At 52.1% G+C, this 26,315-nt stretch overlaps 12 protein-coding genes across 12 annotated transcripts; 3 read left to right on the forward strand and 9 right to left on the reverse strand.

The window, feature by feature from the left end:
* Nucleotides 1-1,322: 1,322 nt before the first annotated feature.
* Nucleotides 1,323-2,843, reverse strand: BU25DRAFT_418164 (carbohydrate-binding module family 42 protein; the record flags this gene model as incomplete). The annotated part of the gene is made up of 1 exon (XM_033707857.1): nucleotides 1,323-2,843. The coding sequence occupies one exon, from the start codon at nucleotides 2,841-2,843 to the stop codon at nucleotides 1,323-1,325; it is 1,521 nt and encodes a 506-aa protein (XP_033565538.1).
* An 827-nt stretch (nucleotides 2,844-3,670) lies between these two features.
* On the reverse strand, nucleotides 3,671-5,030 carry BU25DRAFT_359553 (beta-lactamase/transpeptidase-like protein; the record flags this gene model as incomplete). The annotated part of the gene is made up of 2 exons (XM_033703643.1): nucleotides 4,817-5,030; nucleotides 3,671-4,767 (listed from the first exon to the last, which is right to left on the reverse strand). Coding segments are annotated over exons 1-2 (1,188 nt in total), but the record flags the coding sequence as incomplete, so codon positions are not given.
* A 69-nt stretch (nucleotides 5,031-5,099) lies between these two features.
* On the reverse strand, nucleotides 5,100-5,871 carry BU25DRAFT_184798 (uncharacterized protein). Its single transcript, XM_033700954.1, has one exon. It carries the CDS (start codon nucleotides 5,745-5,747, stop codon nucleotides 5,292-5,294), a length of 456 nt encoding a protein of 151 aa, XP_033565540.1. The 5' UTR covers nucleotides 5,748-5,871; the 3' UTR covers nucleotides 5,100-5,291.
* BU25DRAFT_407020 (glycoside hydrolase family 43 protein) lies at nucleotides 5,603-7,614 on the forward strand. The gene has a single exon (XM_033705432.1). It carries the CDS (start codon nucleotides 5,997-5,999, stop codon nucleotides 7,608-7,610), a length of 1,614 nt encoding a protein of 537 aa, XP_033565541.1. The 5' UTR covers nucleotides 5,603-5,996; the 3' UTR covers nucleotides 7,611-7,614.
* Nucleotides 7,615-9,342: 1,728 nt separating this feature from the next.
* Nucleotides 9,343-9,873, reverse strand: BU25DRAFT_384556 (uncharacterized protein; the record flags this gene model as incomplete). The annotated part of the gene is made up of 2 exons (XM_033704329.1): nucleotides 9,511-9,873; nucleotides 9,343-9,455 (listed from the first exon to the last, which is right to left on the reverse strand). Exons 1-2 carry the CDS (start codon nucleotides 9,692-9,694, stop codon nucleotides 9,343-9,345), a joined length of 297 nt encoding a protein of 98 aa, XP_033565542.1. The 5' UTR covers nucleotides 9,695-9,873.
* Nucleotides 9,874-10,367: 494 nt separating this feature from the next.
* Nucleotides 10,368-12,744, reverse strand: BU25DRAFT_437170 (RIO1-domain-containing protein; the record flags this gene model as incomplete). The annotated part of the gene is made up of 2 exons (XM_033708987.1): nucleotides 12,532-12,744; nucleotides 10,368-11,957 (listed from the first exon to the last, which is right to left on the reverse strand). The coding sequence occupies exons 1-2, from the start codon at nucleotides 12,550-12,552 to the stop codon at nucleotides 10,368-10,370; spliced, it is 1,611 nt and encodes a 536-aa protein (XP_033565543.1). The 5' UTR covers nucleotides 12,553-12,744.
* A 2,823-nt stretch (nucleotides 12,745-15,567) lies between these two features.
* Nucleotides 15,568-16,512, reverse strand: BU25DRAFT_332436 (uncharacterized protein; the record flags this gene model as incomplete). The annotated part of the gene is made up of 1 exon (XM_033702440.1): nucleotides 15,568-16,512. One exon carries the CDS (start codon nucleotides 16,510-16,512, stop codon nucleotides 15,568-15,570), a length of 945 nt encoding a protein of 314 aa, XP_033565544.1.
* Nucleotides 16,513-16,926: 414 nt separating this feature from the next.
* On the reverse strand, nucleotides 16,927-17,707 carry BU25DRAFT_407021 (uncharacterized protein). The gene is made up of 2 exons (XM_033705433.1): nucleotides 17,383-17,707; nucleotides 16,927-17,206 (listed from the first exon to the last, which is right to left on the reverse strand). Exons 1-2 carry the CDS (start codon nucleotides 17,620-17,622, stop codon nucleotides 16,988-16,990), a joined length of 459 nt encoding a protein of 152 aa, XP_033565545.1. The 5' UTR covers nucleotides 17,623-17,707; the 3' UTR covers nucleotides 16,927-16,987.
* Nucleotides 17,708-19,722: 2,015 nt separating this feature from the next.
* Nucleotides 19,723-20,666, reverse strand: BU25DRAFT_454812 (yeats-domain-containing protein; the record flags this gene model as incomplete). Its single annotated transcript, XM_033709893.1, has 3 exons — nucleotides 19,723-20,501; nucleotides 20,558-20,582; nucleotides 20,634-20,666. The coding sequence occupies 3 exons, from the start codon at nucleotides 20,664-20,666 to the stop codon at nucleotides 19,723-19,725; spliced, it is 837 nt and encodes a 278-aa protein (XP_033565546.1).
* A 281-nt stretch (nucleotides 20,667-20,947) lies between these two features.
* On the forward strand, nucleotides 20,948-22,169 carry BU25DRAFT_407023 (NAD(P)-binding protein). Its single transcript, XM_033705434.1, has 2 exons — nucleotides 20,948-21,134; nucleotides 21,278-22,169. The coding sequence occupies exons 1-2, from the start codon at nucleotides 21,080-21,082 to the stop codon at nucleotides 22,096-22,098; spliced, it is 876 nt and encodes a 291-aa protein (XP_033565547.1). The 5' UTR covers nucleotides 20,948-21,079; the 3' UTR covers nucleotides 22,099-22,169.
* A 946-nt stretch (nucleotides 22,170-23,115) lies between these two features.
* On the forward strand, nucleotides 23,116-24,145 carry BU25DRAFT_418172 (uncharacterized protein; the record flags this gene model as incomplete). The annotated part of the gene is made up of 2 exons (XM_033707858.1): nucleotides 23,116-23,358; nucleotides 23,405-24,145. The coding sequence occupies 2 exons, from the start codon at nucleotides 23,116-23,118 to the stop codon at nucleotides 24,143-24,145; spliced, it is 984 nt and encodes a 327-aa protein (XP_033565548.1).
* Nucleotides 24,146-24,948: 803 nt separating this feature from the next.
* On the reverse strand, nucleotides 24,949-26,007 carry BU25DRAFT_454815 (uncharacterized protein; the record flags this gene model as incomplete). The annotated part of the gene is made up of 2 exons (XM_033709894.1): nucleotides 24,949-25,717; nucleotides 25,766-26,007. The coding sequence occupies 2 exons, from the start codon at nucleotides 26,005-26,007 to the stop codon at nucleotides 24,949-24,951; spliced, it is 1,011 nt and encodes a 336-aa protein (XP_033565549.1).
* Nucleotides 26,008-26,315: the final 308 nt, after the last annotated feature.

Genomic DNA, 26,315 nt, shown 5'->3' on the forward strand with positions numbered 1-26,315 from the left:
GGTGCATTAGCGTGGTCTGGACAACGATACGGGTGACGATTAGCACCCTCAGGTCGGAAATCAAAACCACTAAATTCAAAACACCAAATGTCAACATCAACACCACAACACGCAATATTGTACAGTAGATGAGGCAATGTATTAGTTGTAATAGTACATCTCGCATTTGTGATCTTCATGTCCTGATATTGTACAATCTGCAACCCCTATTAACCTCAAACATGGCGCAAAGCTCTTGGTTTCTTGCTCCCCAAAGGATTGACGCGTTATCTAGTACTATAACTGACCAGCCAGGAGTTTTATATGGCACGACCTGATGCTCCAGGAAGTGCTCCATGATCTCTGAGGTAATCAAGCCTTGAAAAATGAGGTAGTTGAGTTAGTCAATGACAGTCATTGCATGCAAAAGCAACCATTTGCTCACTCCTCTGCATTGAATACGTCGCCTCAACTGACTGCCCAATATGACTCCAGCCATACTTTCTATCCCCGATCTGCTTGTTACAAGCACTCTTGTTGATGGCGGTGATCTGCTCTGCCTTGTACTCTCCAACTCTTGCTCTGTACACCCGCCAGAGCGGCTTGCTCTGCTCTATTGCTCGCTTTGTTGCCAGCTTCTGGGAGTACTGTATTCGCTCCAGCGCTCGCCACACAGTTGTTAGAGACGCCTCTATATCAAACTCTTCATATAAAAAGTCTTGCATTTTTTTAAGATAGGCATGAGGTCTACTCTTTAGGTACTCTACAAGCGCATCCAGCTGCAACTGGCGCAGCAATGGAGGCCTCCCTAGCCTCACAGAAGGTGGCAGATAGCAGACTCCCCAGTACTCCAGGCTCAGCCAAAGCTTCACCACACATTTGCGATTAAATCCAGTGAAGCGCCAAACCTCAGTATTATTTTTGCCGGCAGCAATATGCTCCATGACGGCTTGTTGAAGCATACGTGATAACCGGCGATCTGTGTTGACCATTGCGGCAGGACGGCAGCGGCAACAACAACACCAAAAAAGCGATTGTGATGTGAAAATCAAGCTTCAAAAATGATTCTTATGATGCTATTAGGATAGATCAAGCGTGCATGCTTGACTTTGTATGGCAAATTGGCTGTGGTGCTGAGATTTGACGTTCAGAACTACCCCTCGAAATTCACGTGTGCCATCGGTATTCTGAAATCCGTTATATACGTAGCTTAGACCCCTTGAAAGCTTTCTTCAACGACATCGTCCTACGTCCGTAATCGCCTAGCTTCCATCTGCAACGACTGAGTCCTATCGAATAGATCATATTGCCTCGCGCGCCATAATGCTCGAATCAACGACGGCCTAAGCAAGGCCAGTGCTGGTGGCCCAAGTAGCATCGTTGTTGAACGATGCAGCAGCATCGAAGTCATGAACACCGCCATTGCTTGCGATGTATCCGTTGTTTGCATAATGACGGACCCAGCGTGTAGGGTAACCCCAAGCACGAAGCGACGAACCGCTACCGGTGAGGCCAGACTGCGGGCAGAAGGTGGCGTCCTCCTTGAAAGCCTTGGAGCCGTCGTTGGCAGCAACCTGAAGCCCAAAGTTGTAGTGTCGAATGTAGCTTCCCGCGGTGTCCTTTGACTCGAATGAATAACAGCCACTGTTGCCAAGGCCAGTATGGATGGTCCAGCTGGCAGCCTGCTTCAGAGCAGTGCTGCTGGATGATGAGACAACTTGTGTGTTAACGGTGGCTCCAGTGTGTGCGAGATAGCGGTCAGTGTACCCAGCTGTGGTAGCCTTGAACGATACAGAGCCACCAACAGTGTATGTCGGGCCGCTGACCAAGGAGGTAGTGGCGTACTTAGCGGCTACGATATCGGCCTGTACTGAGTTCTCTGTAGCATCAGTTGGGTAACCGGTGGTCATCACTCCCTCGTAGAAGGTACCTTGGGCACCATTGCTATTGTCGCCGCCAATACCAAGGATTATGGCACCTTCCTTGTGCATGGGGTTGTAGCCAGATCCGCTTGGACGTGCGCCGCTGTAGTAAGTCGACAGCGCACCGGACGCGCCATTACCACCGCGGATGGCCCAGTTGCCTGGCCCTCCCTTGATCACCGCAGTGACGAAGCGGTATGTGATGCTAGGGTCACCAGTGTTCTGCGTCGCGCCCAGGCCAGAGAAGAGACCGTTCTCAAGATCAGCCATAATCCATGGGCCGCTGCCGGCGCCGCTACCCCAGACAGTGTTGTCACCGTAGTAGATGGCCTCCATGTGACCATCGCCTGTGTCGAGGTTGTTGGTTTCGGCGTTGCCGTAGTCGAAGCAGCAAGCACCATTGTAATGGGTACCGTCGAGTACTGCGTACATGCCTTCCGCTGCGTCTCCTGTGGCAGAACCGCTGACTTTGTTATTGCGGTATCCTGTGCCGGGCGAGATGAAGACACCATACGCCTTCTGCCCATTCAACGTGACTGGTGCGCCAATTGCGCCCGCGAGGTTGTCGTAGCCATTGGACTCCGGGCCGTTGAAGCCGCCAGGAGGTGCCTGAGTAAGGTGATTCTCGCGGCCAGATTGATCATAGACGATGGTGATAAGGCAAGTCGTACCGGAACAGAAGGTGTCTTGAGCAGCAGCATTGGCGACACCGCCAGCAGACTTCGGTGCAACGTTGATTGTCGTGTTGTCAGAGCCACGTTTCACTTGGTAAAGTGCTCCTGTGTAGGCACTGTACAGGGCCCGGGTTGTGCTGTGTGCGGCAATGCAGGGCGTGTTGCCAGAGGCATAGATATCGCATGGCGCGGCGGCAACGATGGAGCTCGTGGCAGCTAGAGCAAGAGCGATCACGCTGGAGCGTGAATAATCAAATCTTGAAGACATGATTAGGTGAGACAAAGGGGGAACGGGCGGTAGCGCTTCTGGGTTGTCCGCACAAAGCTTGTTGGCTGTACGTCCTTCCGGTGGGCGTCCTTCGTCCTTTTATAGTATTATGCTTGACTTTTGAAAGCATCTGCACTCGCCCATGAGGGCTACGCGTCACGGCGATAGCAATTTTCTCTGGTTGCCAGGTGGTCTGCATTAGCTTAGGACTCAGTTCCGGGGCCCCAGATTAAGGATCGGTGAATGTCCGAAGCAGAAATTGCGGGGATCACGAGAACCAACCTCGTACTGGCAGAAGGCATGTCACTAACGAACCCCTTGATCATGTCCATGTGAGCAAGATGGCCTAAAGTGCGGGTGACTTTTGCGGGGTGGACTCGGCAGAAGACCGACAAATTGCTTGGGCTAGACTCATCTCCGAGCGAAGATTTCGAAGCACAGAGCCTAGGTCATCATTATATTGCTTCGCAACCTTCTGCAGTAGTGAAAAAGGGATATAAGCTTTGCCGAGGCGAGCTTATTGAGGACAAGGGCCTGTTGATTGCGGCTTGCTATTGAACGAACACCATAACACGCCCCACCCCGTTCTCGGCTAGTCTACGCTCCACCAATGAAGAGCCTGCGGTATTTACATTACCTACGTGGTAGGTCTTCATGTACGAATGATGGCATGGTTTACCTCGCTTAGTTCGTGGTAATACCATGCCACGCATGCTCAGTATGGCCGTAAGTGATCGGGTGACATGCGGGACACGTGTTGAGAACTAGGATACAGTTTTCTTTGACGTCCTACATATCTGCACGATCAATCTGTCCTATTACGCTGAAAGATTCCTCCAGACTGCTGTCTCGAATCTGGCGATGACATCCCAAGTCTTACGGTCCGCCCAGGGTGAGACTTGCGTAGCAAAGAAAGTTGCCAGTCCACGCTCACGGTTGATACCCCAAGACAAATTTGGCAATCCAGACCACGACAATGTACCTGCAGGTCGAAAATAGTTCTCTCTTTGTACGTCCTCCTCAATCAACAGCCCACCAAGCCCATGGTTCGTGACAACGCCCTCCATGCTATCGTCAAGTGCACACTTGTAAGCAAATTCGCCCATAGCCCGTAGATCTCGGAGAGCTGAGCTACCCGGGGAGAATTGTGGGGTGAACATCTGATCGACTGAAGCCCTCTTCAGAAGTACAGGAGAGTCTTTTAACAGATCCGCCAGCACTCTCGTGAAGTCATGTGCATTGGCGTACAGGCCCAGGCCACCGGCCTCCTTCACTGGCTCAGGCGAGAATGGGTTAGGTCCATCTGTCAATGCGCCATCTTCCTTACGTGTGGACATGCGCATGAGCTTTTCTGCGACGTGTGGCTTGCGCGATAAATGCCAGGTAAATGACTCGACACCAAGAGGCTTCGCTATATTGGTTTCGACGTACTCCTCAAAGCTTGTACTAGTAAGTCGCTCAATGAGTAAGCTGGTCCAGTCAAGTCCGCCGCTGTAGTTCCAGCTTGTACCCGATTCGTATCTTCGAGGATAGGTCAGGCCTTTTGCAACGTCGCCATCGAAGACTACAGCTGGAACTTCTCCCCGGGAAGCGCGCCATGCCCACAAGGTAGGATCAAGCCAGTCGTAAGTCGCGCCGCTCGAGTGCGTAACAAGATCGCGCAAGGTAATCACGGTCGTGGCTTGGTCGTATTTGAGCTGTCCATCCTGCGTCTGCGTAACGATGGGCTGGGATGCAAGTTCCGGAAGATGGCGATCCAAGGACTCATCCAGGGTGACGAGTCCTTCTTCCACCAGTTGCAGCGCTGCGATAGAAGCTATAAGTTTTGTGCAAGATGCGATGAAGTACGTCTGATCGAACTCGAGAGGAGACGCGTCGTCAAAGACGCCGTTGGTTCCTGAAACTTTCTTGTAGACGTAGTTACCTGCATGAGTAAGCCATGACCCACTGCAGCCAGCAAAGTGGACACAAACCGTGCTGATCCACAACCGCCATCGCAGCACCAGGGATGATGTTGGATGCTTTGGCTGTTGCATTGTCAAGAAAGGCCTCGAAACTCTGCATGATGTCCTAGAAAAGGGTTGTAGCCGTATGTTGCAGGATGATTACGGATAGATTTGGTTGAGTTTGTACTCTAGAATTTAGCGAATATATGTTACCTTGATCATCACTTAGCTTGCTCAAGACGTGTTGTGTTCGGCCTTCACGTTATGTCCGACTCGCGATGCTGGCACACTATTTATAAGCGACTGGTACGGACTGTTGGAATCTGGTGTTGGAATATGATGGTGCTTCTGTAAGCGCCGTACTCTTTTGAGCTATGCACTTCTCAATTCGTAACAAGGGGACCGATTTGTGCAGGTGAGAGCGGACACCATGCGGCCCTATTTTCTTACCTATCTGTTGCCTCGCGCCTGGGCTCAGTCCAGCAGGACGCTCTGAGAGACGTTACGACGATGAATACTTGAATTTTGGCAGTCCCGAGCGCCTCGATGCGCAGCCAGACAGGGCAATTTTCCCACCCTCTATTTCGACCGCGTCACACCAACAGCCCTGGCATACAGCTTGCATATCCACGGCAACCGTTATCGCTCTCTTGTTGACATAAACGATACGTTCGTGTGTCTTGGTAAGCCGACAGAGCGCCGTAAAGAGGGCGTGCCGAAGAACGAGTGACCGAGACACCGATGTCGTTAGCGACCGAAAGGGCGTTCGCCAGCGCGGCGGGAAAGTGCGGGCCACAACACCAACTTCCAGCCACATCCTCTTCTCCTGGTTCCTCGCCGCCAGGTCTGCAACACTTCTCCCATCCTCAAGACCATCGGCGAACATGCGCAACTGCCACGGAGACTTGCCGAACATCGTCATGATGCACGTAGAGATGCCGAGCTTTACCCCTCTCATACCCTCGTGACCGGAGAAATTGCTGTCTCCCTGCACCAATCAAAAACTGCGGACGGCGGCGAATTGTACAAAAAACGTTGATTAACCCCAGTTTCCCCACATGAACTCGGGTGTCGTGGGGGCGAAAGCCAGCATGCAGGAACGACTCCTCATTTCGGGATGGCTGACGCGGATGGCTTCAGTAGCTTCAGTCCAGTCGTATTTTGTTTATCGTGTCCCATTTGCAGGAACAGAGAATAGACGAACGAAATGCATTTCATGACGCCAACGTTATGGGCAGGTTTGAGCTTGCTTACGGCTTCTGTATTGGGTGCAGCGACCTTTGAGAACCCCGTCATTTGGCAGGACTATCCAGATCTAGATGTCTTCCGCATTGGTGATGTGTTTTACTACTCCTCTTCCACCTTCGCCTTCTCGCCCGGCGCGCCAGTGTTGAAGTCATACGATCTGGTCAACTGGGCACCAGTGTCCCACAGCGTGCCACGTCTGAACTTTGGACCCAAATACGATCTGAACAATGCCACGAGCAGAGCGTATGTGCAAGGCATCTGGGCCAGTACACTTCAATATCAAGAGTCCACCGACACCTTTTACTGGATGGGCTGTATCGCAGATGGTCCGACATACGTATGGACGGCAAGTGGCACGAATGCAGCGGCGAACAATGGCGAGGTCGAGCACTGGAATTGGACCTCTCAAGGCAGCCTACCTCGATGCTACTACGACAATGGATTGCTGATTGACGACGATGATACGATGTACATGGCGTACGGCAAGACGACCATCAACGTCGCGCAACTCAATGCCAACGGAACAGCGGAGGTCAAAACCGAGGCAGTGTACACAAGTCCAGACGAAGTGTATATCGAGGGATCGCGGATGTACAAGATCAATGGGACGTACTACATCTGGGTGACCAAGCCTGCAGATGACGAGTACGTTCTCAAATCTGACAACATTTGGGGCCCGTACGAACGCCAGGTCCTGGTCGACAGCATCGAGGGTCCGCTTTCAAATGCTGGTAACGCCCATCAGGGCGGTATCGTCAGCATCAAAGACGGCCAGTGGTACTACGTGGCATTCTTGGATGCTTATCCGGGAGGGCGCATTCCTGTTGTGGCTCCTCTAACTTGGACAGAAGATGGATGGCCGCAGGTCGTTCGTGTGAATAATGAATGGGGCAAGACCTACCCAATTCCTGTGCACATGAACAAGACCGTACCAGTAACGACCGGCGTGGATTCTTTTCAAGGGCCTTTGTTGAGCCATGAGTGGGAGTGGAACCACAACCCCGATGACAGCGCCTGGTCGCTTGACGGCGGTCTGCACCTGCGGACAGCCACCGTTACTGAAGATCTCTTTACTGCGCGCAACACGTTAACGCGACGTATACCAGGACCAAAGTCTGCCGGTACATTCAAAATCGATGTGAGTGGACTGAAAGATGGAGACCGTACAGGTGCAGTTTTGTTTCGGGATATTGCCGCCTACATCGGCGTCTACAAGTCTGGCAATACGTCTTCGCTTGTCATGGTGGATGAGCTGAACCTAGGGACCAACTGGGTAACGAACTCGACTGGCACCGTCGCGGCAACTGGCCCAACCCTTGCTGCTAATACCACTAACGTCTGGTTGCGCATCGAAGCCGACATTACGCCAGCTTTTTCCGGTACAACAGCTGTAAGGGTAACCACATTTTGGTACAGCACCGATGGGCATTCATTTACACAACTGGGCGAACCATTTTCAATGACCAACACTTGGCAGTTCTTTACCGGCTATCGTTTTGGTGTATTCAATTTTGCAACTCAGGCTCTGGGTGGGAAAGTGACAGTCAAGAGCTTTGATCTAGAGATGCTGTAAGCGATCATGTACACTACTGAAACTAGATGCCGAGAACAAACTTTATTCCAAAAGAGAGTGACATGCGAAGCAAGTGAGCTCTACAGAAGTTTGATTGAAGCGCGAGACTCAAACCAGTACGACGGTCCTCTTTTCTCGCCGAAACAATACCGTATCGCGATATGACCCACTTGGCGTCACCTTTGCTCGCATCAAACAATTCGAGCGTTTGAGAGGTGCACATCACAATACAATCTCAAGCTGAGTGATGAACATTATGAACTGTACTCTGTCTTCCTTTGACCCCTCAATGCCTACTGACCCTTACTATCACCCTAACCCGAAATGCCGTAATCCATGCCTGATTCTGCGAAAAATTTCAAGCTACACATCACTGATGATTTTCGTTGGATCTTGGGTGCATCGCGAATAGGTCCTCACCCCTGGAGAAACAGCCAGACAGATCGTTGCGATGGATTGCGCACGATTGGACCACCGCAACAACAAAGTAATGGTTGAAATATTTCGACTGGTAAGCCCAAGAGACATACATTAATCCCTTCCCAAACTAGAAACTGGTCTCTGAGGATGAGAAAAGTAACACCGGCCTGCACTTCGTAGGACTATTGTCAAACAGAGTAGATGCAGTTTTGATTGCGCTTTTGCACGGTTGGCCAGGCAGCTTCATCGAGTTCCTACCCATGCTGGATCTCATTCGACAGAAGTATGTTGCCACCTCCAAGCCGTATCACTTCATTGTTCCGTCATTACCAGGGTTCACGCTCAGTTCAGCTCCTCCAGACAAGCCCTAGACCGCACCGGATACCGCACGCATCATCGATAAAGCGATGCGAAAGCTCGGTTTCGAAGAGTATATGGCACAAGGTGGAGACGTTGGGAGCTTGATTGCGACACTTTTGGGCACAACGTATGAATCTACAGTTGCCGTGCATTGTATGTTTCACCGTCCTTTCGACGTTTTGGAGCTGATGTTCTGGCAGTGAATCAATTTCCTAATTTACCTACTGTTGATCCGAGCGATAATTCATTGACCGACAAGGAAACGGAAGCGATCGAACGCACGACGGAGATGAGCAGCACAAAAACAGCTGCAGCTATTCAGCAAAGCACCTGGCCAGGCATCCTCGGGTTCGCCATCTCTTACAGCCCATTGGCTCTTCTGGCGTGGTGAGTCTTCTCATCTATTATCGTTCATCTCACTGACGGACTTCGTTAGGACCAGGGAGAAGTTTCTGGAATGGACCGGTGAAGATCCTGATATTGATTTTCTCTTGACAAACGTGTTATTGTACTGGTTCACAGACCGTTACTCGACCTTAATCTATACATATCGCGATAACTTTGGTCCGGACCCTTATTGCAGGCTGCTTGGGCGCATTGAGAAGCCGTTTTGGAAACTCGTGGTTCATGAGCGAGCTTGTACCTGAGCCAAGGAAGGCGGTAGAGGAAGCTGGGCAACTGATCTTCTATCTTTAACACGAAAAAGTAAGTCTCCTATGCAGCGATTGATTTCGAGACCGTTTGGACTAACCGAATTGCAGGGCGGGCACTTCGCGGCGCTTGAATGTCCTTGCGCTTTCTTGCAAGACATTGGAAATTTGTGAACATTGCATGGAGCTAGGGACAAAGCAAACAAACTGTGTCAAAACGGTGCACAGCTAGATCGAAGTCGGTGCGTATTTACTCGGAAGGCATGCTATTCAGGTCCAGAAATCTTCCAATTATTTCGGCTCTAGTTAATCACCCCAAACTCGCTCGCCAACCTGCACAGTGGTCTACCTCGCTCCAGAGTGTTCGCATCGCACTGCAATCGATTGTCCTCAATACAAGTCAACTGACCACCGCCTAACACGTCCATCAGTTACTAACCCTGGCCATATACACGTGAGAAGGAACCTACAGTTGTTGGCTGCAGACGGCACGCAGCGCCCACTCTGACCGTTGATGTTGCATACGTCCTGCTTCAAGCTCGTGTTTGCGACGCAGCAAGATCCCGTCGCGACAGGACGACCGGCGTTCTGCGCACTGGGAAAAGCGGTGGCGAAGGCGGCAAGTGGGAGGATGGTGTAGATTGTGGTCTTCATGTTCGGTAGCTGAGAGTTGGAGTTTTGGTACGAGCGCGGATGTGGATTAAAGAGGGTCGAAGAAATTATTAGTGTAAGGTGTCTGGCCAGCAGGTAGGAGTAAAGATTAGTGAGTAAGGCGGAAGAGTGTTGATGGGTGCGGATAGTACAAGGTCATCCGTCGCACGCAGACATCACTTATATACGTGCGAAAAGGCTTTTATGAGACGTTGATATCAAGTTTGTCGATGCGGCATTGTGCTTCCTGCCGAGGTGCCGCAGCCTGCCTCAAGTTGCCTCAGGCTACCATCGCATGACTGCAAGCGAATGCGTTCTCAAGCATTTGGAGAGTCTGAAACAAAACGGTGGAGTTGAGCATAGGTAACTTTGGCATGAACCACCGGCTAAGATTGCTTGCTAGTGCTATTTTGTCAGATGCGTCACAGACCGAAATTCTGAAACACATATTGGCTTGTATGGAATGGCGAACATCGTATTGAACAAGGTATGCATTGTTCAGCGACTTGACGAGGCAAAATTGAACGGACCTTTGGTTGCATTGATGGGCGTTTGCTTTAAAGCAAGCAGTTTGTGAAGGAGGGTGTGACTCTCCCACTGGTGGGCCAAACGCCTGATCTGGTTCGATGTGTGGATCATGCGATTGCTCTACTATGCTCATGGTATCAAATGCCTTCTATTTCCTTCTCGAGCTCGCGCTGACCAACTTTTTCTTCAAATGCTTAGGTATCTTCTCCTTCCTCTTCTCCGCTTTTTCGGCTTTGACGGCTTTCTTGTGTGCCAACTTCTCGTCCTTGTCCATGTTCTTCTTGCCCCGCGAAGGGCCTTTGTCGAATATGCTCTGGTCGACATCACTCCCGTCTGACTCGTCTGAAGACTCCAGTTCCACTCCGCCTTCACCCGACTGGTCGCCTTCCGCAGCGTTCGCGGCATTGGCAGCGGTGACCGTGTTGGCGAGCAGATCTTGGTAGGGCAGTGACGAGGCTTCGCCGGCGTTGACGAGGTCGGCATCGCGCTCTTTGTCGTAGACTTGGTCGAGGGTTTGCGGAATGTATTGATTACGGAAGACCTCATCATCCTCCTCTTCTTTTTTCTTCTCTTCCTCGGTCTGCGGCTCGCGCTTCATGACTTCACGCGCATTGTTTGAGATAGCTTCGATCTCCTTGACCTCCTTTTCTCCCGCCTCTGCGGTGATGAACGCAAACGCTTTTCGCTCGCTGAGAACCTCGACATTCCTTGATCGGTAGAAGTCTGACACGTTCTTGACGTCCATGCGTAGGAATTCCAGAGAGCGCGGGTGGTCGTGTTCAACGGCTTGCGAGACATCGATCATCCACTGTCGTCCCTGGTGGTAGAGCACATTGTACTCGCTCAAATCTGCGTGCACAAGGCGACACGTGTGGTACAAGATGCGCATGTATGCCAGCATCTCAATATACAGGTCTGTCCATTTCGCGTCCTCTTCCTCGCCTGTCAAACCATCAAAGCGCACATCCTTAAGTCGCGGCGCGGGCTTGCCTTTGCGGTCGCCTACAAGACCCATGACGAGTACGTGTGTGCGGAGCGCAATGGGTTCGGGCGAGGGGATGCCGGCATCGTGAATGCGTGCAAGATTGCGACGCTCTTTGTCAGCCCAGAGCTTCACCATTGCGCGGTTGTTGCCTTTGCTGTATCCCTGGCGGAATCGAAATTCGCCTTCGACGTATTTTGCCCTATCCTTGAAAACCAGGATGGCTGTCTTGTAGACTTTGACTGCGCGGTGTGTCTGCTCGCCATTTTCAGGGTCTTCGCTGATGGCATGGTAGACGTTGGCTTCCTTGCCAGTGGAGATGACACCGTTCAATTCGCTGATTGTGTTGCGGTTGATGAGCTGGAGCAAAATCATTTGCGTTCTCCTGTCCAGCACCTGCTCGGTTGTGGCGCGGTCTGCTTTATCCTTGTCACGCGCACTGCCGCCAGTGGCACCGCTGAATCGGTTGTCGAGGCGGATTTTGCTGGCATGCTTCGACAGTGCTGCGACCTGATCGTCTAGTGAGAGATTTGTGTTTGCGGAGGGCTTTTGTGGGTTGTTCTTGGGTTTGTAATCGGCGGGTATCGACGGGTCGTTTAGTTTCCGCTGTCTATTGTAGGTTTTTGTGAAGTCACTGGGATTGCTTGATTCGACCAGGTCGGGCGCATCTTCGTCTTCTGAATCGAACAAGTCGTCAATATCGTCGTCGTTCTCGTCGACAGGCTCATTTGCTTCTGTTTCTGGTATTTGTGGCACCTGGATGTCTTCTTGCTTGTGCGGCTGCGCTATTTCTTCGGTGTTCGCCATGTTGGGTGCTAACCAAATGGACGAGTAATTGAATCTAAAGTTTTAGGCACGAAGTTCCACTACTCTGGCTTGCAACAGGCTTTATAACTCTTGTTGGTGTTTTGGTGTGGCGCACAAAAAAGTTCATGTTCGCGTCACTGTAGAGCCGGCAGAATGGTGGGGGCGGGGCTAGTGAGAGCGGTGAACCGAGCGGTGGGCACTGTCTCGCACCTCCCATGCAAAATGAATCGCGACACAGCTCAGAACAGTAACATCTACCTCTAGAAACAGCCTAGTCAATTTTGTTTCTCGGCAACTGATTTGTATTGTTCTGGTGCTCTTTCAGAGCTTGTACACATTATGTCTTCCACACGTCTCGATCAACGACCTGCTATGCCGTCTGCAGCAATCAGCCTGCCACAAAGCCCGAAGAAACCCGTCGCAAACCAACTGAGTCAAACTTCTATCAGGACTCTACTGTTGCTTTGCTGCTGGGCTGTTCCTTGGATCACGATCTTTCGAGCTCAGCAGAGGCTTCTTTTACCGTCACTGTCATGCTCTCCATAATACCTCGGTGACAATGTTACTCACCCCCCTGTGTGCACGAGAGCTCGAGACGCACCTTTGCTCAGCATCTGTACCAACCCTGGTACATAACATTCCAATTCTTATCGAGAGGTATGCAGCCGAAAAACGTCAGAACGGGTGCCAGAAAGTCCAAGGCCATGACCATTGCAATTGACAGCCAGACAATGACATGATACAATTTGGAAAAAAAAATTGTGTATCAGAAGCCATGCGCAAACCGACCATTTGAGAAAAGCGACTGCGACAACGTTGATGATCTGAGCAATCCAGAAGTAGCTGTATTGCAGGATGTGCGGAAGCACCAAACGGTCCATGATGTGTCTTCCGAGGCCCCAACCAACAACCACCTGTGTCAACGAGGTTGTTGTGATGTTGAGGCACTCGGATGTCCCATTAGGTTCTACCAATATTGTTCTCTTGCCAAACATAACGACCGTAGGCTCACTCATACTAGCCACGATCAGCAGATAATGGAATGATTACGACGTGGAGTGTGACTCTAATTCTCCAGCTTCATTGAGCCCACTCAACTTACAAACAATGCGTGACGCAATCCCACGTCTTTCTAGGACTGAGTTTATGCGCTGACGTGCTTACGGGTTGTTTGCGAAATACCAGCCGAACTCCGTGACCTAAGATATTGAGCTAATCCTACGCGTACGTTGTGTACTGCCTGCATATATGTGCTAAGACGCTATATTTCAGCAACCTCATCAAGAGGAGATCTACTACACCCTCTGCCGCCAGCCTCTACAACGCTATAAAGACATATGCTCTTTTGCAGTATAACTCGTGTGGAAGGCTGCATAGAACTGCTAGGCTGCAGACTGGAAATCCACGTTGTTACTAAGTGGTAGGTGTCTTTGCCCAGGTCACGGGGATCCGGCAGGTAGTGCGCAAACGCCTATACCAGGATGCATAACGACATCTCAGGCAAGCAACTGCCACATCTGGGCTTGTTTCATATAAGGCCCAGCATTGCCAACACTATGTCTCGGCATATCAAGCTTGTACGGCAGAGCTCAGCGATACCAACATGAGTGATATCGAAGAGACAAAGGAAATGATCGTCGATATCGATGTCGACGATGGCGAGAAGTTCACGGCATCTGAGCAACGCAAGATCATCCACAAGATGAACTGGCGCTTGCTCGTGATGTTAGGCCTGATTTAGGCTATCTCGTTTCTTGACAGGGCGAACTTGTTGAATGCAGCCGTCGCGAGGTGAGTGACCTCGAACCAATTTGAGCACGGGTTGATCTCAATAGCATGACAAAGGATCTTCAACTTGGCATCGAGTCTATCACGCTTCTTGTATTCTTCGGTTCATACATCATCTTGCAGTTTCCGGCAGCAGCCTTTGTACGAAAATGCGGATCCCGCCTCTTCCTCTCTTCCATCGTCACAGCATGGGGAATCATCATGATGTGTTTCAGCCTTGCGAAAGACTGGAAGACCTTGGTCGCTCTAAGGATACTGCTTGGAGCGCTCGTGACTGGGTGCTTCTCTGCTTAGTACTACCTCACTCAGTCGTGGTACTGTTGCTTTGATCTGGCGAAGCGCAACTCGATATTCATGTCATTGGCGTATTCGGATCTGTCATTGGGGATTTCCTTGCCTTAATCTTCTCGCAGATGGAAGGTTTTGCAAACCATGGAGGCTGAAGGTGAATATTCATCATGGACGGTGAGTTTATCCAGCCAAGCACAGATGATATGAAGTTCACTAGTAAAGGTATGATTACCTGCTTTGTCGGCGGTCTTGGCTTTATCTTCATGGTCGATTTCCCAGACAGGGCCCATCAAACATGGGAGTTTCTGACAGAGAAAGAGAGCGCATTCATTCTACGATGTATCCATTGCGATCGATAAGATGGTGAACCTGAGAAATTCAGGTGGAGGAAGTTTTTCAGACCAGCACTCGACTTCAATATCTGGGTTTTTGTGTCAATGGACGTCATGCTTACCTTGGAGTTCTTGGCTTGAGTCTAATGTACTAGACGAGAGCTCCAGGCATTCAGTACCTTGGAGCGACCATGGCCACGTCTTCGGTGAGGGCGAATATGCCGGGCGTGATAATGTACCAAGCAACGAACATCAGTGGTACATGGAAGCGTTCATTTTTGTGGCGGCGTGGGCCGCTGTGGTATACTGATAGCTACGGTAAACAATAACGTAGGACTATCGGGTCGATGGAAGACTGCGCTAAATTACCATCTAGCTGGGAGATGACGGCTATATACCTGACCTCAGGCCAGTGACCGGTCACACCCTAGACTAGGGTAGTCTGTCAGGGGCACAGCCAGACCTTGTATGGACCAACCGATACCGCAACAACTTTGCAGCACGACGCTGATAAGCTTTGCTGGTGCTGGAGGTATCGCTGGATCCCCGGTCTTTCGATCACAGGATGCTCGCAAATATGCCCAGCATCTATGCCTGCCTATGTATAAGTTGACTATTAAAAGTGTAAGCCTAGGATCACATCACATAACTGCTATGCAGGCATGAATAATGCGTCCGACTACTTTCAAGCTCAGATCACACACTTGTACATACAGAGAATGTTGCGGTGTCAGTCGATCCTTACGAAATCCGATTACCCTTGCTTAGACTGTTATGGACTAGCACGTTACAGGGACAGTATATATCGTCATCTCTTAGCTAGATAGCAACTCAGCGCAGTATTCTATCGACCCGATAGTCCTACGTTGTTGTTTACCGTAGCTATCGGTATACCACAGCGGCCCACGCCGCCACAGAGAAGATTACACTCATACATGGAACCCAATACTAGTGCCACCCCATGCTTACAAAAAGCTTTCCAGCTCATTTGAAACACTCTTCTGACTCTGCCCGCCTCCACCCGCTGTATCGGCTTCAACTTTGCTACAGCAACCAGCTTCTTATGACCACCCGTGTGAGATCAGCAAAGTGTTTCGCTGTCATCCTATTACGGCTCTAACGCCGTTCACATTTCCGGATAGCAGGAATCATCGTACGTTTCTTCTTCCAACATCCCCAAAACTGGCACCGCACTCCATCGCAAACCCAAAGCACCTCGCATACCATCCCTGCGCCCAATAGCTCAGCTCAACGCAATGCGGCGCACCCCTTATCAAACTCCCTTCCGCACGAACACTACCGCTGAAAGCACGCACACACCTCTCAACCTCTCCCTCTGTAGCCACGAAAAACGGATCACCCTCAACCAACGCATACATAACCGGAACTCTAACAGCAGGCGCCCACCTCTCCTTCCACACCGGCAACCACTTGGTCGCAAACTCTTCGATCTCAGGCACAGGCACCACAGCATTCAAGCGCGCGCTTTGCGTAAGCATTTCTGGTGCATATGTCCCGGGCTTGAACATCACGGCGTCTTTCAGCTCCAAGGGGCACAACGCGTGGCCGTCGTCCAACTTAGGGTAAGAAGGCGTGGCGGCCTTTGCAGATGCGGATTGCACGTCGCCCATCCCACTTGCGATCAGGCCGCCCAGGGGATAGCGAGCAGTCTTGTCCTGTGCGTGCAGGGCTGCGGTCGCGACGCCGGGCATTACGCCGAGGCTGTGGCAGAGAAGAACGATGCAGGTGCATTCATTCGGTACTCCAAATGTGTCCCAAAGCTTTGGCAGGATGTGTTGATGCAGAGAAGTCGCACTTTCTGTGGTAAAGTCTGAGCCAACGGATATTGGAAGGATCGAGCTCGTGCCGCCGTAGGACGGGCGATCAATTGCTACGAATGGGATGCCGAATGCGGCACTGGCCGGTGATGCGGAGTAGTCTGGGAGGGAGTCGAAGTATTGATGATCGTAGCAGCCGCCATGAAGTCCGATTATCAGAGGGCGGTATTTGACTGACAAAGACGATGACGATGGGATGGAGTGGGCGCCAGCGACGGTGCCATTGTTGGATGTGGTCAGTTTGAAAGGCTGCATGGTCAAAGAAGGTGCAGTTACGAAAGGGTGTTATGGAGAAAGTCGACTCTGTAGCTTCGAAGGTCAATCGGATGGAATCGAACTTTGACCCACAATGAGGCGCTGTTATCGGACATACCTACAACGAGTCTGTGACAATACATTTTTAAAGAGTTCGTTACCTACATCATGATGTTTTTCTAAACCCACAACCCCACTTGATAGTCTGTAGGTCAATGGACTCGATGGATGTAGCGGTTTTAACGGCGTTAAAGCACTCGGATGACAGTCCTCATTTCTGTAGTATTTGGTCGGGTTTCCCAGAGTGGTCACGATGAGTCGTGTTATCAGAGTTAATTGGCCCCCCATATCAACGAATTGGTAAGGCGTGATCACTATATATTCAGATACAATGATTGCTTGAAACACTTTTAACTCCACCACCTCATCATCATCCCCAGCCTCCAACTTCCACCCACCTTCCACCCTCTCCATCTCACTTGAAGTCAATCTCTGTCTTCTTCACTGTCTTCATCTTACGCCCACTTGACTGTCCCGATACATCCCCGGGTTTGCGCTCCTCACTTTTACTCGTATACTCCTCGCTTATGATACTGCTCAGTTCGCTCGTCGCAGGACTGAATTCCAGCGGATTTACCACATTGCCCTTCCCTGCCCTCTCCTTCTGGACTTCAATGTCATTATCCGTAGTGCCCTGCATACATGTCAGCACTTCCCAATCTCGAGACAGCGTTGCGAGCGTAGCGAGAGCCCACGTTTGACATCCTCCTACAACCACTAATTTTGACCCCAGGACTGCAGCCTACCAGCTCATCGATGACTCCAGCTATCTAAAGGCAACCTCAATGGGAAAGGAAGAAGTGGACTTACGTCGAATGAAGCACCACTCTGCTGCGCGACCATGTCGTCGCCGCCGCTCTGGCTGTACTCATCGCTGCGTCCTACTTTGTCTGCAGGGTCTTGTGGCTTCTCGCCTGTTTTGATGAAGTGGTCGGCCGGAACGTTGGTTTTGGTCGGGCTTCCTGACGAGTACCGACTTTGAATGGTGCATGCCACATTGACTCGTTTGGGGCAGAATTTTGGGGAACGGAGAATGGTGAGTCGTTGCATTGTTGTGGTATTTTTTTTGGTGACGGAGTATTTGATGGTAATTGAGGAGGCTGAAAGAGCAGATCGAGTTGTCAATGGCTTCGATTGGTCTAGTTCCTGCACATGAATCCGTCGACGTTGGAGGGCATCATGGACCCGTTACGATACGATGACGGATGCACTAACCACATTCGAACATGAAGGGTCCTTTGTGAAAGCTCGGGCAGCGATAGGCTGGCCTTGACATCCGATTCGTAGAAACTCTACCATGCGCTTAATATCCCCAGTTTTGTGATTTACGCATTCTCCGCGCATCGACAAGAAGTGATAACGCAAGGCTGTCAAGAATTTGTGGGATCATGGAGGCATCTGGGTCAGGGCTGGTACGGAATGCTATCCACATTCAGACTAGCGTATTTCTCAAAATGAGAACCCGGGGTCTTCTAGAACAACTCAGATCCGGTTTCCACGGCTTCCATGCCTTATTTTTACAACCTGCTGCTGTTTTACGGTTATGCCACAATGTTGTTGATGAAACCAGCCACCCATAACGTGTGAGTAACCGGACACAGCGGTTGTGTACCAAAGGTGACGATCCTTATCATTAAACGGCCGACTAGCACTACTGAAACCGTCTTACTCCCTACCTATAATGTTGTCTCGTAACATCTCGTGAGCACCAAACTACATCGCATACGCCTTGCAACAGTATAAATCTAAGAGTGAGTCACTCGCCTTGTCTTCATCCTCTCATCAGTAGTCACTCATTCCTCAAATCCTCGTCTTTCATAGTCTCAGACTCACATAGGACGTTAGACTAATCAATCAAACGTTCCTCAAAGTGTCCTACCGATAGCTACACTTTGTCTTCAGCATTTTTCACCCAAATCTTCCCAATGAAGTCCTTCTCCTTCGTCGGCGCAACTCTCCTCGCTGCCTCCGTCTCAGCGGAAACAACCACCTATTCTTCTTGCGCATTGCACACCCACTGACCCTTTCCAGCCAATACCAGGCCGCACCCGTCCCTACGTCCATTCCCAGCGGCTGCAACCCAGCACACCCAGGCAGCCGTCCTACGCCCAGCGCCTCTTCAGACCCGTGCCAGGACAAGTTCAAGTCCTGCGTGGCAGCAGGCACGCCTGAGGTAACTTGTGCATGCGGCCTGCAGGCCTATCTTGGCGAGGACAACGCTCGTGGCCGCGCGTACTGCGCTTCTGCCACTTCTATACCGGTCGCTGCGAGCATTCCTGAGGGCTGCAACCCTGCCCATCCTGGTCGCTGCCCTACACCCAGCTTCTCGTCTGCTGGCTATCCAGCTGGAACTCCTGTCGCTTCGTCTATCCCTGAGGTTGTAACCCTGCGCACCCGGGCAGCTGCCCGACGCCCAGCTCTGGTAGCTTGACGCCGAGCTATGTCCCTGGAAACGGCTCGACGGGAAAGAACTAACGCGAGTGGGACTAGCACGAGAAAGCTGCCTGAGTTTACGGGTGCGGCGGGGCCAGAATGCTGTGTCATTTGCGATGGTTGTGCTTGGTGCTGTTGCTATGTATGCTTTATAAGTCGTTTTAGCGTAGTCTGGAGAGATCAAATACAGATAGGAGTGATGGCCAAAATATGGAAGTGTTTTTAGCGGACGCAGTTGATGTAGTAGGGAATGCTGTACAATAGTGGTCGATCATTTGTGGGAATAGACTGGAGATATAACTTTGTACTTCTTACACCATGTGCAGTACCTTTCTTTGTCGAAGAGCGTGATACTAACTCGCAGACGCATGCGGTATTCCTGTGCTCGTCAGGCTTGCATGCTTGCGCCGAGAAGCAGATTGCACCTGTGCCCACTGCTAGAGCGACCCAGGTTGGTGAGAACGCCTACTTCTTTGTGGCGGTGGTTTGCGGTATCTGTACCCTGTCCTAAGGAACCGCTTGAACAGGGAAACGACGGGATCAGACAGGGTCTGGTCGTCGAGGCAGCGGATTATAAACCGCAATATCCCCTGTGGGTGACAAGATGAGTCCCTGTGGTGTATCGCTACGCTTGCCATGCACACCACCGTCAGCAACATCAAGACGGAGAGTGCGGAGGTGAGATGATGTGAGCAAGTTTGTAATCTTGTCTGCCTCTCACCGCCTGCGACTCCGGTCGCCAGAAGCTTGCTGCGCCGCCTGCTGCGCTGCTTCGTGCCCGAGCTCCTCTCTTAGCGCCTTGAGCGTGTTCTCCGTCTTCTCGCGGCGCGCAGTCTCTTTCTCGAGTTCGCGGTCGACTTGGGCGATCTTAGCCATCAGCGAGTCGATCAGACCTTGCTCGTGCTCCTGGCTGAACGGCACGTCATCCCCTCCCTTCTCTGGAAGCTGGGCGCTGCGCTCTCCGTTCGGCAGTCCACGTTTCAAGCGCCCATTTGCGCCGAGACTGGCTTTCTTGCTCCCTGACGAGGACTTGCTCGGGACGAGGTGCGCCCACTGGTCCTCGGCAGTCAAGGCATCGAACAGGGCCTCGGTCGGCTCGTTGAAGTGCACGACTTCAAGGAACTCGCTCCGCACGCAGCCCGTTCGCTCTTGCTGCGCCTGCTGCTCCTCACTCCCGTACTTCTCCAGCTGCAAAAAGTGCTGTCTGTACTGCGCCTTCTCGCCGGATATGGGCTGAAAGTGCAGCCGAATGTCGATGCTGAAGCCTCCCCACCCTGTTTCTGTAACCTCGAAGGGCGGGTTGTCGCATGTCCGCAGGGGATTCTCGTACGTGTTGAAGATCTTGAATTGAACCTTGTTGAGCCAGGTTGACAGGGACGGGTCGCCCTCCGGCTGGCGCACGTAGACGGTCCAGCGCTTGGTGTGGTCGTCGGGGATGCCTTTTGGGCGGTCGGGGTGGCCCAGCGGTGGAAGAGCCCAGGCCTCAGAGCCGATTACTGTGGGTGTGAGTGGGTGTGGTGGGGGTGAAGCGAGGTGCGAGGGGGAGATGTACTTATGTTGCGCGAGATGCGCTTGTTCTATCGAGTGTTAGTGTGCGCATGCGCAGTGCGGATCATAGAACGCCGTACCTTGACGCGCTTGTTTGCTGCCGGCGCGGGCATTGTGGCGTTGTGAGAGAGTGCAGACCCCGTCGCACGATATGTGGGTGGAGCTGGGAACTGTCTGCGCCGCTACAGAGAGTGTGAGGAGACTAGCGTAGGGTGCAGGATACGCGGAAGGGTAAGTGGAAGGGGAAGTGGAAAGGCGAGTGGAAGGGCGAGTGCAGCGGCACCGTTGCGATCCAAAGTTAGGCTCGGTGGTGTCGACTAGCGGCCGCGAACCCCTGTCGGGCCCCGTGGGGCTTCTGGAGTGGAGTGATATCACCACTCGAGCTCCCTCCCGAGCGCCTCTATAGTCTCAGACTCGCATAGGACGTCAACCCAATCCCTCCCGAGCTCCCTCCCGAGCTCCCTCCCGAGCTTCCTCCCTTCCTTGCTCCCCCACTGTCTTGCTTCCCTCACCGCACACAGCTGCAATGGCTTCCGCAGCGCAGAAGAAGCTTGTCGTATGCGGCGGAAATGGGTTCTTGGGTAGGTCTGACCGGTATACCTGCATCTTCTGGCAGTGCGAGCCCCAGATGCCCGCAGCGTCCAGCAAGGTGCATGCCAAGCGCTGTCATTGCGAGCGCCACACTCGACTCTTGAGTGGGCATCACCACTGACCGTCCCTACAGGAAGCCGCATCTGCCGCGCCGCTGCCCACCGCGGCTGGTCCGTCGTCTCCGTCTCGCGCTCAGGCACACCACACTGGGCCTCGGTGACCTCCTCGCCCGACGCTCCCTCATGGTCTGAGAAGGTCACGTGGGCAAAGGGCGACATGCTCGACCCCTCCTCATACAACGCGCACCTGGAGTCTGCCACGGCTGTGATCCACACAATGGGCATCCTGCTCGAAGCCGACTACAAGGGCGTCGTGAGCGGCCGCGAGTCACCTCTCTCCGGACTGCGAAGAGCCTTCTCAGCGACCAAGGCAGGCACACAGAACCCGCTCCAGCGCAAGGACGGCGAGACACTGCGGCCCATGGAGAGCGACGGGCAGCTCACCTACGAAGTCATGAACCGCGACACTGCTGTCAGCCTCGCCCAAGAGGCTTCCAAACAGCAAGTGCCAACCTTCCTGTACATCTCCGCCGCCGCCGGCACGCCCATCCTGCCCAGGCGCTACATCACCACAAAACGCGAGGCCGAATCGATAATAAGCACGACGTTCCCCGCTATGCGATCCATCTTTGTCCGCGCACCCTTCATGTACGACTCCAGCCGGACATTTACACTCCCCATCGCTGCTGGCGGTGCGGTCGCGAGTATGGTGAACAGCGCTGTAGGCGGCCGGTTGACGTGGTTGATGGGTGCTGGAGGCATCAAGCCGCTCAAGGCCGATCTAGTAGGCGAGGCAGTTGTCGAGGCGCTAGAGGACGAGCAAGTGCATGGGCCGGTTGAAGTACCTGAGATCGAGCGGTTGGGGACACGGGCGTGGAGGAAGAACATGCTGTGAGCACAAAGTCACCCGTCATGACGCAACAGGGCGCAGCGGTGCCCAAATAGAGCGCACCGAATACCAGCGTGGTGTGTTGCCCCGATGTCAGTCGAAATCAAAACGACCATGTTTTGACTATGTTGTAGAATAAGAAGCCAAGATCTCAACACGCGAACAGTCCAAGGACAACACATGATGCGGCGTTCAACGAGCTACGAGATGAGCCTCGTGACACCTGCTGAGCACCTTGACTGTGGTCTCAGATCGTCCTTAGCACCTGCTGAGCACACTTGACGACCTCCATGGTGACTGTGTTGTCACCTACATGGAGGCGACTGCGCCGAAGGGCACGCGTGGAGCTATTCAACTGCCTGGCTCTGGCGATGATTGCGATGTAGTCTGGAGTATGGATGGGGAACCACTTGTTGGCAAGAGCCGGACATTCATGGTCAATGGGGGAGCGAAAGTGGTTCTCACCTCAACCGCATCTGCATAGGCTGCTTTGAGACGAGGTTTCCTGCCTTTCGGTGGCGACGAGGTAACTCTCCTCAGTTCATTCAGCTTATGTGTAGCTTATGTGTACTGTGGTCAGCAACCGGATCCCGGGTGAAGAGGTCCCGGTCGTGGAGCTAGGCCTGATTGGGCCGGGCCCGCTTGGTAAGCGTGAACGACACAAACTCCAGTTCCTTTGACTGAACAGCTACTACACTTGAGCCTTGCGAACAGTGTTGCGTGAACACTTGGGTGATGGCGCTGTCAGCTCCGGCTCCTTTCCGCTCATGGGATGTAGCGCTGCGGAAATGCTCTCCATCATTGCTCAGCAGCATTGGAGTGCTGATAGTACTGGTCTCGCAGGCTACTGTCTGATTGACTGATACATAATGAGACGTTGCCTTCCTCTGTCATGCGGGATTCGACTATATATCAACCACAGCTCTTCCTCTACACAAACCTCCTGCATCAGATACAGACATGCTTCCAAGGCTCCTAAGGCTTAAGCAACACCTTCACAGCCGCACTCCAAAAACTACCAGCATGGCGTCCACAGTCTTTCAAGGCCTACCCGTCATTCCTGATGAGCCCTACACCACCACCTCGCCACGCAAGATTGCTCAAGTCATCCACGCCGCTGAAGTTGAAGAAGGAGCCGGTATGCGCGTGCGCCGCTCCATCGGAACCCCGCGCCTGCGAAACTTCACTCCATTTCTCATACTTGATCACTTCGACAGCAGTTTCGGCGGGGCCGCAGAGGCTGGGGCACCGGACCATCCGCATCGCGTTTGTACCCCATCTCGACACAACCGTGCTTACTGACACCAACAAGGGCCAAGAGACGATAACATACATCCTGCAAGGCGGCGTCGACCACGAAGACTTCGCCGGCAACCGCGGCACCCTCGACGCCGGAGACTTGCAATTCATGACCGCGGGCCGCGGCATCATGCACTCCGAGATGCCTCGCGCCGACCAGTACGGCAAGCCCAACATCGGGTTACAGTTGTGGGTCGATCTGCCTAAAGAGCTCAAGTACTGTGAGCCGCGGTATCGCGACCTCAGGGCCGAGGAGGTGCCGGTTGCTACTGCTGATGAGGGGAACGTGCAGGTCAAAGTGATCAGTGGACAGGCGTTCGGCGTGCAGAGCGCGAGGGAGTTGAGTTACACGCCGGTGTGGTATCTGCATTTCACCATTCAGCCGGGCGGAAGGACCCAACTCCCTCTACCACAGGGATGGAACGCCTTCTCCTACATCCTAAACGGCGAGGTTGTAGTAACCGACGGCGAACAACTGCGGTCTTTTCAACGGTTCAGCAACGTGGTTTTCCAGAAGGACGGTGACAGTGTTGACATTGCGGTGGCCCAGGATGCCAAGCAGACTGCGGAATTCATCGTTGTTGCGGGCTTACCGCTGGATCAGCCTGTGGTGCAGTATGGGCCGTTTGTTGCGTTGAGTAGCGAGGAGGTTATGCAGGCGGTTCTTGATTTTCAGACAGGGCAGAATGGGTTCGAGAGGGCTGTAAATTGGGTTAGTGAGAACTCGCGGTCGAGACGGAATTCTGTGGGTTAAAGATGGAAAGTTGATAGTCTGGATGGGTCATTAGGGGCTAGGTTAGCAAGAAGAGATGTTGTTCGCGTAATTCTCCTTGAATTGAGACACTGCAGTCTCAGTGCCTCGGCAACCACGTTCAGCATTGTCAATGTCAGTCGATGTGACCAGCCAAATCTTGGAGTTGACATCGTGAGCTGACTGTTATTACTACATATTTGAATTCATGCTGGGTTGCGTAGGTCTTGTTTTAGTGTTACCAACAAAACTAGGGTATGTGGGGCTTTCACAAAGCTTGTGGCCTCGTAGTGATATACAATGTCTGACACAATGGGATTTGATTGGAGAAGTCTTACTCCCAAAACAAATCCACATGATTGTTCGGTTTCCACAGTGAGAGTATATATAGTGGTCGTTTGTGATCTTTGCTAATGCAGACTGAAGGGGCAGCTCTATTTGTGCCGCAACAAGGAAGTGAAGGCAAAGAGGTAGCCGCAAGGCCAATCGAATTTGAATCTTGCAGCGCTCCATCTCCCCGCCCGCTCGGTTTTGTTCGATGAAACTGCGGCAAGAGTGGTTCAGTTGCATTAACGCATGTAAAAGAACTACTGCCTCTGTAGAGGGCATCAAACTTGACTTCTGATCAGATTGAAAATGTGCAGTGCGCAGCACTATTCATGAACCGCATCGTCAGCGGGAAGAATCACTTGATATGCGTAGTGGTTATGTTTCTTATACTATATATGACATTGTTGGCCGACCTTCTCATGTCCTCCGAGAATGGTCCAGACTCGGCTTATTCCCGATGTCTCAGATACATGAGCTCACAAACCATCATCGATCCACTTGCTGGCCTCTTCCACACCGGCAGCAATCAGTTTCTGCTTAGTCTTTTCTATAGAAGAGCCACAGATATGGGGGTACAATTTCCACGCTCGTGGGATGCTGGAGATATCATCGTGAGCAAAAGTGCCTGCCAACTTCTTGCCAAATTCAGCGAAACGCTCAACCCTCCGCTGGTCTAGTTTCTTCCTGATATCCATTATTGCCCAATAGGAGTCAATCACCTTCCACTTTGCATCAGGTATGATGTTCACAAGACCCGAGATGGCTTGAATGTGTGTCTTCAATGCCATAGGTCCAAAAGTGGGATCGTAGCAATACGTGTCCATCGAGAGGAACACGGACTTCAGGTTCTGAGGTTGCGCGTTGCGGATGAAGAATCGAATTGCCTCTTCCATGGCCTCATGCTGTGTCGGCCTCCGCAAAGAGGTGTCGGTGTTAAGGCCCAAAGTCAAGGTGATACCGAACTGGAAAGTATTGACTGTCCAGACGATGCTCGAAAGCTCAGCTTGGAGCTGTTTGGATGTGCGCGAGAGTGCAGTAAGCCTGCTTAGTCCTGGGAAGGTACCCTTTTTCTCCGTCGGTTTATAAGTCAACCAGCGAAACTCCAAAGGCATATCATACTTAAGGACGTAACGGGCTATCACGGACCTGATCTCCGTTGGCAGATCCAGGAAACGGAATGGCCGGCGTGGATTCTGACTAAGAAAGCGGGCAACCATAGCTCTGAACTGAGGGTTCTCAAGATAACTGACACCTGTTAGCGAGTCGTTGATGTTGTAAATTGTCCAAATTCACCACTGAGTCATTTCAAGCATCATGTAGCGGTCAACATCGGGAACCCGTTTGTAAGTACTCAATATCGTGTCTGATCCGGGTGGAAAAGCAGCAGGAGGTGTCGAGAAACCGTTCGTGGGGGGCTGTGTGGCGGGTCGACCATCCTGCTCAACCTCGCTTGTGTTCTTGCGCTTCATTCGATGTGTTTCCGGTCCTAGCAGTTCTTCGGGAGTCATGTCTACTTCGCTCGCCGATGCGGCCATGGTTGATCTTGCCGCGTCAAGAATATGCTGACAAATGGGTATCGCCGCCTTCCGCGAGGTTGTGAAAAGACCACAAGGTTGAGGAGGAGGAAGGTGAATGTATCGGCGAGGAAAATTCTAGGTTTGATGACAAACGAGTGCCGCTAGCGCTTGCCTGAAAAGTTGCAGTGAAAGAGCTCCACGACCCCTCACTTACTGACAGCTCACAAGAGGTGAAATCAGGACGTACTCCAGCCCTTTATAACAACGTTGTTTTTTTAGCATGGAAGTATAGTGTGAAGCAGAGCAAGAATGAGAGGAACTGTTCT

The sequence above is a fragment of the Macroventuria anomochaeta genome (genome assembly GCF_010093625.1).
Source record: "Macroventuria anomochaeta strain CBS 525.71 unplaced genomic scaffold BU25scaffold_4, whole genome shotgun sequence".
Lineage (NCBI taxonomy): Eukaryota > Fungi > Ascomycota > Dothideomycetes > Pleosporales > Didymellaceae > Macroventuria > Macroventuria anomochaeta.